The following is a 12,735-nucleotide window of genomic DNA, read 5'->3' on the forward strand; positions in this document are numbered from 1 at the left end:
ATTTTGAGTATATTGCACTTTGTTACTCTCGTGTAAGAGAGAGAAGCTAGTATGATTAGCAACTTAAGATTGAATGATCAAGGGAAAGTCTACATATTCTGTTTGCTGTAAATATTGCATAGAACTATATATAGGAAACGAGAATGTCTTAAAAACAACCTCCAAGGCAAAGAAAAAGTGAGTTTATCTTTACAGACATTTGGGAGTCTGATTTGTTCACATCATCCTAGAAGATTAGAGAGATCTGTTGTAGTACTTCTCAAAAGTAAAATCATAACAGAACAAAAATCAAGTTATTTAAGAGTGCATAGGAGAAATAATCCATATTGTTTCATAAAATTCTGGTTTCCTTTAAGGAATTATTTCTACCACTTTTAATGTGTGTCCAGAAAGCCACTTCATATCCAGCATTGCACCTGTGCCATAAAAAAAAAAAAACAGTGTTGGAAACTGCACCGTAGGAAAGTTGAATACCAACGTACTTGAGTTTAAATATGTAACAGTCCTGTTACTCATTGTGGTTTTTCTTTTAAATTCCACAGATCGGTTCTTTATCTTACATGTACTTTAAATAAAATGTACATCATTGACACCCTCTATGTTCTGCAGCGTTAGCTCATTAAAGTTACAATTACTGTGGAACTATATTGTGATATTTTTAAATCTTACATAGTTGCTTAGGGCTAGACACTGCACGCATGGAAGTCAGTGGTGGTGCTCCCATTGATTCCAATGGAGGCAGGTGGAAGCCCTTAGTGCAGTACAGTACTTGTCAATATCGTTACAAAATATGACTTTCTCCTTAGAATTTTTTATGTGAAATGGGAGTGGTCTCAAATGCCTGATTTAAAAAATATCAAAGAAAATTATCTAAGCAAAATTGTTATAAGCAGAAGGCAGAAATTAGCGGAGAGTAGAAATATATACAGAAATCAAATACGGAGATAGTTAAAGGCCCTGAATAGTTGTAGTTAGCTATTTGACTGTAGTTTATTTGTGTATGAAACATAATGGTGGCATGACAGAGAACTGACACTCTCCACCTTTCTCTTGAATTGACTATCATTAAAGCATAAAAAGTAGCTAATTCATCTAGTTTATTGTAAAAAAAGAAAAAAAGTAAGATGTGTATTATCTCAATGCACAAGGATTTATGTGACACAAGAACAAATTTCAATATGTAGCTGCTTTTTTTCTAATCACTAATTAGTGAAACTATTTCTTTCTCCATGTTACACTCTTAAGTGCTTCCTCCAAAGACAAATTAAGGGAAAGCCACCCACTTTCCCTATATATTCAAAAAGTAACATGAATACAAATTGAAAAAGCTTCTTTTTAGTATAGTAGATGCTTATTTTGAAAGTAAAATAATCCTATTTGTTCTTGACCATATGATGGATATGTAGCATCGTATCTTCATCATGTAATCAATGTTTAATTGTTGCTTAATACTTCTCAATACCTTTCAGTGTAAATCACTGCTTTTTGTGGTATTGGGGCATATATTCCTGAACATTGAGATAAAAAATGTAATCCCTTGACTTCAGCAATATGAAGGCAGCACTGTAACATTTTTAACTTTTATTATGAGTTTGGTGTGTAGAAAGTCCTTTCTCTTTGATGTCAAGAAGCATTTTTCAATGACACCCACTGATCACTAAAAAGAAAAGGAGTACCTGTGGCACCTTTTGTGTACTTGTGTGCATCTGATGAAGTGAGCTGTAGCTCACGAAAGCTTATGCTCAAATAAATTGGTTAGTCTCTAAGGTGCCACAAGTACTCGTTTTCTTTTTGCAAATACAGACTAACATAGCTGTTACTCTGAAACCACTGATCACTAGAAACTCTCTTAATGTGTGGAAATATTTTTTTATGCTTGTGCAATTCTATCCCTTTATTTTTAACAAAAACTTCCACTGTCATGTGGCACTGTCAAGTGGGTTGAAATCAGGATGTTAGAGTGTAAGCAAAGGATACAGTGACTACAAGCGTCAGCCTTCTGTGTGTGGGGAACATGTTGAGTAGGTTAATAAAAGTATATGGTGTTGGGTACTGCCCTATTTAACATCTGGAAGAAATAGCATGTTAATGAAATGTACAAATAATACTGAACTGGAAGGAGTTGCAGATACCTGTGAGAACAGAGAAATAATACAAAGGAACCTACGCTAAAGAAAAAAAAAAGTCTCCTTGCAGCAATGAAAACTTCTGTGGGAAAATAACCTTCCACACAAATATTCAGTGAGATTGAGAAACTTGGAAAGCCTAAAACTTGGAAAGGGTAATCTTGGAAGAGACCTCGGTATAGAGTGAACAAGTGATTAAATTGCTAAGGTTTCAGAATAGCAGCCGTGTTAGTCTGTATCTGCAAAAAGAAAAGGAGTACTTGTGGCAGCTTAGAGACTAACAAATTTATTTGAGCATACGCATTTGTGAGCTACAGTTCACTTCATCGGATGAAGTGAACTGTAGGCATGCATCCGATGAAGTAAACTGTAGCTCACGAAAGCTTATGGTCAAATAAATTTGTTAGTCTCTAAGGTGCCACAAGTACTCTTTTTCTAAATTGCTAAGAGATCTGTGGTAGCTAGATATGATACTGATGAGTGCATTAGTTACTCTTGAGGGCATTCTGCGCCAAAAAAATTAAAATTCTGCTCAAAATATTTTAAAATTCTGCACATTTTATTTGACAAATAAATGTGGAGGGTCCAGCATGGCATTGCGGAGCACAGGCCACTGGCTTCACAGAGATGGGAGATCACTGTGCAGCTGCCCAGCCCCCACCCTCACCCAGGACACAGACTCAGTGGTGAGACTGCATCCAACCCTGATACAGCACAAGGGCTCTGCCCCTCCATGTCAGGTGTGGGATGGGCAGACAGGCTCAGCAAGGCAGGATCCAAGTGTGGAGGGGCTTAGTGTGTGGGGATCCAGGTGTGCGTTGAGAGGGTTCTGTGTGGGGCAATCTGGGTGTGGGCCGCTCAGTGGGGGATCTGAATTCAGAGAGGATATGGATGCACAGAGGCTTGTTGGGGATTTTGGATGCAATGGTAATGGGACTCTACAGGGGGGTCCAGGTTGAAGGTGGTTGTGGCTCAATGTGTGGGGGCTTATCTGAGTGTGCGGTGATAGAGCTTGGCAGGGAGGTCTGGGTGTGGGGGAGCTCAGTGAGGGGTCCAGATACTGAGGGAGAAGGGCTCAGTGGGGTGGGGATTCAGGTGCAACTGGTTGGGGCTCGGTGGGGTGAGGATCTGGGTGCGGGTGGCTCATTGGGGTGGTCCAGGTGCAGGGGGAGTGGGGCTCATCAGGAGGGTTCTGAGTGCTGTGGGCTGAGGGGCACCTTTTATGGGAGGGTCTGGGTTTGAGGGGTTCTGGATGCACAGGGGTTGGGCAGATGTGGGAGCAGCCCTCTGTACAGGGATCTGTTCCTTGTAGCTGAGGAGTGATGGGTGCAGGAAGCGAGGGGGGAGGGGGAGAAGGGGAGTTTTCAGAGCTTCCTGCAGCCATGGGAGAAATCTGGGGATGGGTCTGACCTGGCCACGGATGCCATGCAGGGGAAGAGGAAGTACCATCCTCCCCAGCCCAGACGGAACTAGCAACTGAGTCCGGTGCAGGGTAGGAGCCACCATCCGGGTCTTTCCCAGTCCTGACTCCTGCCCCACAGTGATTTACCTCTCTGCAGGCTGCCCTGGGCACCTGAAACATACTGCTGGGGATGGTCGTGTGACTGCTCTTGTGGCTTCCCCATCAGAAAGTCATTTTTCTGCAGGGAAGCAAAGAAATCTGCAGGGGACATAAATTCTGTGCCTATGTCCATACACATGCACAGTGGTGTAAAATTCCCACAGGAGTATAAATTAGTAATGTCTAGGTAGATAGATTGCTCTAGTTCAGGGGTTCGAGTTTTTTCTTTCTGAGGTCCCCCAACATGCTATGAAAACTCCACGGCCCACAACTACTTTTTTTCTGCATACAAGAGCCAGGGCCAGCATTAAGGGGTAGCAAGCAGGGCAGTTGCCCAGAGCCCCTTGCCCAGGGGACCCTGCAAAGCTAAGTTGCTCAGGCTTTGGCTTCAGCCCCGGGTGGTGAGGCTTGGCTCACCAGGCTTCGGTCCCATGCAGTGACACTTTGGCTTTCTTCCGTTAGCCCCAAGTCTAATGCCAGCCCTGCATGGCGGACCCCCTGAAAACTGCTTGCAGCCCCCCTGGGGTCCCCAGACCCCTGGTTTAGAACCACTGCTCTAGATTACATTGGTTTGTAATGGTCCCATCACACCCATTTTGCACCAGCAGGGGTTTCCTTAACACTAGGGATCTTTACAGCATCTCTGCTCTGACTGTTGCATGGAAACATGTGAGCTGAGGGTCTGGCACTTCGAGTGCAGACTAATTAGGAATCTAATGTTGAAATGGAAACTGAAATATGCAATAGGTCAGAAATCAAGGTATCATTTTGCTTTGAATATTTTGACTTATATAGAATATTTATTCTCTCAGTAATCTCTTGTGTTCCTGATCTGCATCATACAGTACAATCCATTTTTATGATCTTTGGATTGCTGCTACAGAATTCACTAGCTGCTGTACCTTTTGTTTTTTAAATCAATGCAGCAGAAATTCTCTTCTCCAATCCATGCTGCAGATCATTCATTCCAAACCATTACCATTGACACTAATGGGAGTTACATACATGAAACAAGTGCAGATTATCACCATTTCTATAGTGACAAATATGCATTGTGACTTAAGGCAAATGAAAGGACTTTGTCTTCTTGTATTGAAGAATTTACGGTATAGGGCCATGATTTTGCCAGCCCTACTAACAGTCAGTAGTGGCTTACTCCATGAATAGTTCCAGTGACATTACTACTCAACATGAATAATAGTGGCAGAATCAGGGCCTAGGGAAGACAGCATACAGACAAGGGATGGGGAAGGGAGTTAACCAAAAGTTAGATGGATTACATCATTTGTATTTGTCAGATCTCATAGTTAAAAAATATTTTCAAAACTCTTTATATTTAGGATTTATCATTTAGGCTAGTCTCTAAAATGAAATTCACCTAAAATAACTTTGCTGTGAAAAGTCTGGATTGGGCAAGGCAGGAAAGGGAGAAAGTTTCCAGATATGGAAGATAAAAAATGTTGATTGTGCAATTGAAGTCAGTAACAGTAACCACTCAAGATTATGCAGAAGGGTCTATAAGTTATGGCAAATTGCCAGCACTACTTTGATGGGTCTCACGCTTTCTCTTCTTGGGGGGAGGGTTCAGGGCACCATTTTTCACCCCTGAACTGGGGTATTAACTGCCCCACTAGCATCCTAGAGGAGGGGAGTGGAGAGGGAGGGCCCTGGGCCCACCCTCTACCCCAGGTCCCAGCCCAGGGATAGCAGTAAACCGCTTGAACTAGCAGTTCCTTCCCCTGGGCTACTTCCCTCTCCTGCCCGTCAGCTTGTGGGGCTTCCTGCCCTTCCTCTGCACAAACTAGGTGTCCCTTTACCTAGGGTCTTGGTCTTCTTAGCCCATCGCAGCACTTCTCCAAACTCTCCTCTGCCTCCCTCCAAACTGATCTCTGCTCCAATACCAATCCATTCTGCTTCAACTCCTTCCCTTGTCTGATTGAAGCAGGGGGGTTTTATCAGGTGACTGGCTTCAGGTGCTTTAATTGGCTTCAGGTGCTTTAATTAATCTATAGCAAACTTTCTTCCCTCTATAGGGAATAAGGCTCCCTTCTAACACTCTCCTGCTGAGGCCTGTCGGGGACATCAGTTGGCGGCTCCTTCACGGAGCTGTGAGCACGGGCACGTACTTGGCGCGGTTCACCCCCATCCTAGATACTTGTCCCTTTTGCGGTGTGAGGGAAACCCTGGCGCACGTATATTTGCTGCAGCACCTGTTCCAGCTCCTCACAAATCTTCTATTACGTTTTTGGTTGCATTTTTCCCCTCACCTTTTTATTTATGCACTCCCCATCCGTGGCCTCACAAAGTCGCGGGATCTCCTAGTTAATCTCCTCCTGGCCCTGGCTAAAACGGCCATCTATAAAACCGGAGAGAGGAGGTTGGCCGATGGAGTTTCCTGTGACTGTGGGGCCATTTTCCGATCCTCGGTCCGTTCACGTATCCGGGCGGAGTTCCTCTGGGCGGCGTCCACCGACTCCCTTGATGCTTTTGAGGAGCGGTGGGTGCTGTCCGAGGTTCTCTGCTCGGTGTCCCCGTCCAGGTCCCTTTGTTTGATCCTTTGATTGGGGGAGAGAGTAAGGGGCCCCAGCCATTGCTGCTGTGGACACCACCACTTTAGAGGGGTCCTTTCACACATGGATGCACGTGCCCCCCCCAGATTGTCCAACCCACAGCCTGCCCCTCTTGTTGGGTGCTTTCAGAGGAGGGAATTGTTGGTGACGCTAGGTGTGGCGCCAGGAAACTCGAGGGGGTGGCAGACCTTGAGAGTCGATGAAGCCCCCTCGCTCTGGACCACCAGGTAACTCGGAAGGGTGGAAGACCACGAGAGTCGAAGAAGCCCGCCGCTCTGGGCCCAGGCAAGCTTGAACACTTCCCTCCCCTGAAGCTAATGAGAAAACAATTGTGATTGGTTGCTGTGTTACACATTGCATATGCTGTTGTTTTTGTTTTGTAAGTGTGTTATGCAAATAAAAACACCTTTTTTGCTCAAACCCCCCCCCCCCGCTGCCCTTTGGCCATGCTGTATCACATAGTACATGGATGAAATACACAACTGAAATAGCTGTTGCTTTCCAAAATACAAATGATCCCCTACCCCCAAAAACAAACTGTGTGCCAGATTTTAATACCATTACTAATGTTAAGCGCACTTTACGCCACAAGTCATCCCACTGCCTTAAATGGGACTGCCTGAAGAGGAAGTTTCGACTCTATGTGAATAGGAATTTGGTAATCTTGCCCCAAATATCCGAAACAATATCTGAATGAATAAAATAATAGGTCCAAACATGTAGTAATACTTTCATAATTAAGATTTTACATTAGCTTTGAGAGCAAAGGTGTGGGGTTATTTTATTAAATACAAAATTTGATTAGATGAGTGTGAGCAGGAAAAATGTAATGCCTTTCATTTTGTAGGGTATAAATTAGGTGGACAGACAAGCCATCTGTCTTTGAAACTCACTGCAGCACTTCAAAGGAAAAAAGCCAGTTTAACCATTTAAAAGCACTTTTCCAAGTTTCTCCAGCACTGAACTCCACTCCTTTTTCCACTATAGCCTGATTTGTTGCTTGCTTTCATTTTGTACTGAAAAGTGCCAGAGGGAGCAAAGTAGTTTCTGACTGAATTTTTCAATATTATATCACAAAACTAACCAGGAGGGGCCCAAGCTAAACCCCATAGCCTCATGTTTTAGGAGAGAGGATCTTGAACATCCGTAGGAAAACAGGGAAGTCCTGAAAATCAGCCATAGGGGGAGCAATTGAATTTTTGGCACTGTTTTTAAGTAGGTATTCCTAAACATAAGCAGCACATAGAAGAAAGAAATCCCTATAAGCAGGGGGTTGGAGTGGCAAAGAGATCATATGAAAAAAGAGGGGATTTTGAGTAGCAGAAGGGATGATGGGACAATATTCACAGAAAGAATCAAAGGTCAGAAAGGGTAAAAAGTCATTGGGAGTGAATTATAAAAGTCCTTATTGGTGTTTTTTTTCCTGTATTGACTTATTTAAATGTGCTTCGCTTATTTGTGTATTTTTCTTCATGAGTTTAATAAAGACATTTACTTGAAAAAGGTTCTGAACTGTGTTAAAGTGCTAATTAACCTTATAATCATGTGACTGGTTTTAGCCAGTCATAGTCACACATTTTAAAATTCCATTCTATGTAGTTGTTGTGCTAGGGTTTATCAGCCATTCGTTAAACTGCTGCATTTCGTAATCCTCTGGTAGGTAACCTTGGACGTGTGGATCACATAACAGAGTTTGAGTATGACCTGTTCATTAGGCCGGATACCTGTAACCCGCGCTTTCGAGTCTGGTTCAACTTCACTGTTGAAAATGTGAAAGAGTCACAGGTAAGTTCAAATTAAATTGTATAATTCGTTCACAATTACTTTATTGGAGAATAAAAGATATTTTCTTATTTAAAATTAAACCAAAAAATAAATCCCCTTCCAGGGTAGTTAGTGACTATACGCTATGAAATATATGGAGTACCCGTGGCACCTTAGAGACTAACAAATTTATTTGAGCATAAGCTTTCGTGAGCTACAGCTCACTTCATCGGATGCATTCAGTGGAAAATACAGTGGGGAGATTTATGTACACAGAGAACATGAAACAATGGGTGTTACCATACACACTGTAAGGAGAGTGATCAGGTAAGGTGAGCTATTACCAGCAGGAGAGCGGAGGGGGAAGAAACCTTTTGTAGTGATAATCAAGGTGGGCCATTTCCAGCAGTTGACAAGAATGTCTGAGGAACAGTGACGGGGGGAATAGTTTTACTTTGTATAATGACGCATCCACTCCCAGTCTTTATTCAAGCCTAAGTTAATTGTATCCAGTTTGCAAATTAATTCCAATTCAGCAGTCTCTCCTTGGAGTCTGTTTTTGAAGTTTTTTTGTTGAAGAATTGCCCCCCACCCCCACTGTTCCTCAGACATTCTTGTCAACTGCTGGAAATGGCCCGCCTTGATTATCACTACAAAAGGTCCCCCCCTCACTCTCCTGCTGGTAATAGCTCACCTTACCTGATCACTCTCCTTACAGTGTGTATGGTAACACCCATTGTTTCATGTTCTCTGAGTATATAAATCTCCCCACTGTATTTTCCACTGAATGCATCCGATGAAGTGAGCTGTAGCTTGCGAAAGCTTATGTTCAAATAAATTTGTTGGTCTCTAAGGTGCCACAAGAACTCCTTTTCTTTTTGTCGATACAGACTAACATGACTGCTACTCTGAAACCTATGAAATATATGATTTTCTTTTGAATCCTGAATGGAGAAAAGGAGATATCGCCATTTGTTTTTAAACTACTTAAGTTGGAGAGAGATACCAGTATGCTAGCCAGAGTATAAAAGTTGCCACAGTTCAGTATTAACTAGTATATGTTTGTGATTGTTTATGCAAACCCCAGAGTAGGCCTGCAGGGGTTAAAAGGCAATATTGGGCTCAGGTAGTGCCCTGCCGCCCCCAAGGCCTGCCCAGCACACTCCAGCTTGAGGACCAGGTTAAAATGAATTCAGGAGCCCGGGCAAGGAGTAGTGAACAGACTGTAAAAGAGAAGAATCCTTCTTCAGGAAGCCAGTCAGAAAGTGGAGCCTGAGAGGGGACAAGACAGTGAGTAAGGCCCATAAGCAGTGCCTTCTCCAACCACCATCCAGTTTGAGAAACAGCTTGTCTTGGAGGGTCCTGCTCATTTGGACTTTGTTTGTGATGCTATTGACTATTTAGTTAGGGCCCCACCAAATTCAATGTTCGATTTGGTCAATTTCACGTTTTAAGATGTTTACATTTGAAATTTCACTGTGTTGTAACCATGGAGGTCTGACCCAAAAGGGGATCATGTGGGGGGTGTCAAAAAGTTGTAAGGGGGTTGCAGGATGGTCACCCTTGCTTCTGCACTGCACTCCTGCAGCTGGGAGAAGTTCCCAGATGGAGAGGTGGGTCTGATCTGCCTTGTGTTTCTGGGAGCACCCCAGCCAGGGGCTCCTAGCTGCTAGTCCCGGCCGGGTTGTGGGGTGGGACAAGACTTCATCTTCCTCTGCATGGGTACTCTTGGAGTGGGGCGTTGGGGGGGGGGGAGGGATCAGACCCACCTCTGGGTACCTCCCTGGCTTCAGGGACACTCTCACTTCTGCAGTGCGGTCGCAGAGCTTCCTACGGCCAGGGGAAGTACCCAGAGGTGGGTCTGATCTCCCCGCAAGAGCAGCTGTGCAGGAGAAGAGGAAGTCCTGTCCCTTCCCAGCCTGACCAGGGCTATCATCTGGAGCCCAGTGCATGGTAGGAGCCCCCAGCTGGGGAGCCCCCAGCCCTGCCTCTCTCCCTCCCCTTCAATAGCTAGATTTCATGGGGGAGGGCTGATATCAGAGTCTATGACACATTTTTCACGGCTGTGAATTTGGTAGGGCCCTAACTATAGGGGCCATACCCACAAACTGAAGGAGCACATATGTAGGAAATAGCCCAGGATGGCAAATTTAGGCCCAGTAGAGAGGGAGGGCCTGGGTTCTCCTACCATGCCCCACTTAAGGGCAAAGGCCCAGACACAGTGGGAGGCCCAAACACTGTTGGCCTAGGGGCAGGAGCCAGCCATTGTTACCCCCTCTGACAGGAAGACAAGAGGTTGGAGGTCAAGTGCACTAACCACTAGGCGACCTGGCCCTCCAAACACCTTATCACAATATTATTTTGTTAACATATATACAAAGCAAACAATGCTTGCATAGTACTTGAGAAAGAATCCAAAACAGAACGAACATAGTTATAACCATTCAACTATTGGGACTCAAGCCAGCAGTAAGCATAGTTGGGACAGCAAGGTAGAGTTACAAATAGATATTTTTTTAGCACCTTTTAGAAAGTGGAAAGTATTATGTAGGAATGAGCCACAGAGAAAAAGGAGCTGGTCTCTAAGCATGAAATAAGTTAGATGTTAGAAAGATAGAAATGTTCTTTTTCATTAAAAGTGTTAGTACAAAAAACTAACTTCTTAATCTTCACTTTATCAGTTGCGTTAAATTTTAAAAAATATACCAACTTTCATATTGACAGATCTACAAAGCTTTCATTCCACTTGTCATGTGCCATTCTTTGTGTTTTATCCTGACATTCTGTCTCAAGGAATTTATCATAATCAGTGTAATGTTCAGTTAATGGAAAGTAGTTTATTTAGTCAGAGAAGGAAAACATTTGCACAAGCTTGATATTTGTATTCTTACTGGGATAATATCTTTATATCCACCACTATCCCATCCTTGTTACAACTAGAAATCATGAAATTGTTTATCTGACTTCCTGGAGCCTCATACTTTATCAGCCCTTTCTCCCTGCTGTGTCTTAGTCAACTATGATCAAATTATATAGTCATGAGATGAATGGGAATCTGTCTCAAGGAGGCAGAGAGATGTGGTGGAAAGATACAATATATATATCTAGAGCTTACAGGATATTTGTTTTCACAGTTGTCTACATGGAAGAAAATGGTTTCACTATTAAGTTTGACTTGTGAGGTCTGTTTTTATAATGTGTCTTCCTATAATCTTTGTTTCATCTCTCCAATTTCCGTTAAAATGAGACCTGCATGAATGTAATCTAGTCTGGAACCTTATTTAGGGCTTCGTACTAGGGGACATAAGCAGTATTAGTCTTTGAAGCCCAGCTATATTAAATGAATGTTTAAAAATTGGTACACCAAACATACTGTATAACCTGGTTTGGGCTTTTTGATTATTTTCTTTTGTTTTATTAAAGAACATATGGTTCAGTGTATCATAGAACACACAAACTACTTCTTTAAACAATATAGTTGTAAAAACCTATGGAAAGTAAGCATCCCAATACTTCTGTCTAAAGGTAATTCTCAGTTTAGTACTAGCATTAAATATTATTATATGACATGACATTTATTACTGATTCAGTGGAAAGAAGGTGTGAGAGGAAAGGAAATCTACACATTTAAATAATGTTGATCAGGTTTCAGCCAGTTAGGGAGAAAATCTGATGGAGTGTCTGGACCATTTAAGGTTAGTCTTCTTTATTTTAAGGTTCTTTAAATCCTTGATTTGAATCACTTAGTTTACTTGGACTTGAAAGTCTGTTCTCTAGACATTTTTTCTGGCCCTTTATTTGCTTGTTATTAAAGCCTCTTCAGACTTGTCTGATATCATGTACTGTGTAAAGTCCCTGTTCACAAAGAAATTAATTGCATCATGAGAAAACAGGACACAATCTTTCATTATCTGACTGTTTCTCACAATTCATCAATCCTGTTTTTCTCCTGTTGCACCAAACTACTGCTCATTGACACATAACAGGGACAAGTGATTTAAAAAGGTAAAACAACCTGAAAGAGAGTTAAAGTAATAAGATACCATGGTAGAAAGACAACAGCCATACAAGCATTAGGAACCTTTGGTTATGCTATATACTTTTTTGTTTTGTTTCTTCTGCTCTAGCATCAGACAATAATTTAGTTTTAACAGTATGCTGCTTTTCCCCCTACATTTGTAATACTGAGGATGGTGAATGGAATCAGAGAAGTAAGAGATGGAAAAGTGAGACCTATTAGGTTATCAGTCCATCTCACTGTCAATGTAGGATTGTTCCCTGGAGTACATTTTCTATTTTTTTTTGTACATCCTATTTAAAATGTCTCAAGTGATGGGGATTCTACCATTAATGTCTAGAGATATTCCATAGCTTCTGATCTTTCCAACAAGAGGTGTTCCCTGATATTCAGCCTAAATACATCTTTGCTTAACTTAATCCCATAATTTTTAGCAAAAATTCTATATAATAATTCCTTTTTATCCTTGGTGTTTACATTCAGCTTTCTCAAAAAGAAAAGGAGTACTTGTGGCACCTTAGAGACTAATAAATTTATTTGAGCATAAGCTTTCATGAGCTAAAGCTCACTTCATCGGATGCCTTCAGATTTCTGTAGACTGTTAATACATTCCTCATTACTTGTGTCTCAACCTACCTATACATGTTTAGTTATTTTAGGCCCCTATCTATAAAACACTTGTGTATTTGTTTAAGT

At 42.3% G+C, this 12,735-nt stretch overlaps 1 protein-coding gene across 3 annotated transcripts in view; it reads left to right on the forward strand.

The window, feature by feature from the left end:
- BEND5 (BEN domain containing 5) overlaps window positions 1-12,735 on the forward strand; it is a 1,397,007-nt gene that overhangs the window by 74,509 nt on the left and 1,309,763 nt on the right. For all 3 annotated transcript variants that reach the window (XM_084637918.1, XM_084637919.1, XM_084637917.1), the window contains exon 3: window positions 7,918-8,042. In XM_084637918.1, coding sequence (XP_084494044.1) covers window positions 7,918-8,042 — 125 coding nt within the window. The remainder of the gene's footprint in view (window positions 1-7,917; window positions 8,043-12,735) is intronic.

This window comes from Lepidochelys olivacea (genome assembly GCF_965140295.1).
Source record: "Lepidochelys olivacea isolate rLepOli2 genome assembly, chromosome: 8".
Taxonomy (NCBI): domain Eukaryota; kingdom Metazoa; phylum Chordata; order Testudines; family Cheloniidae; genus Lepidochelys; species Lepidochelys olivacea.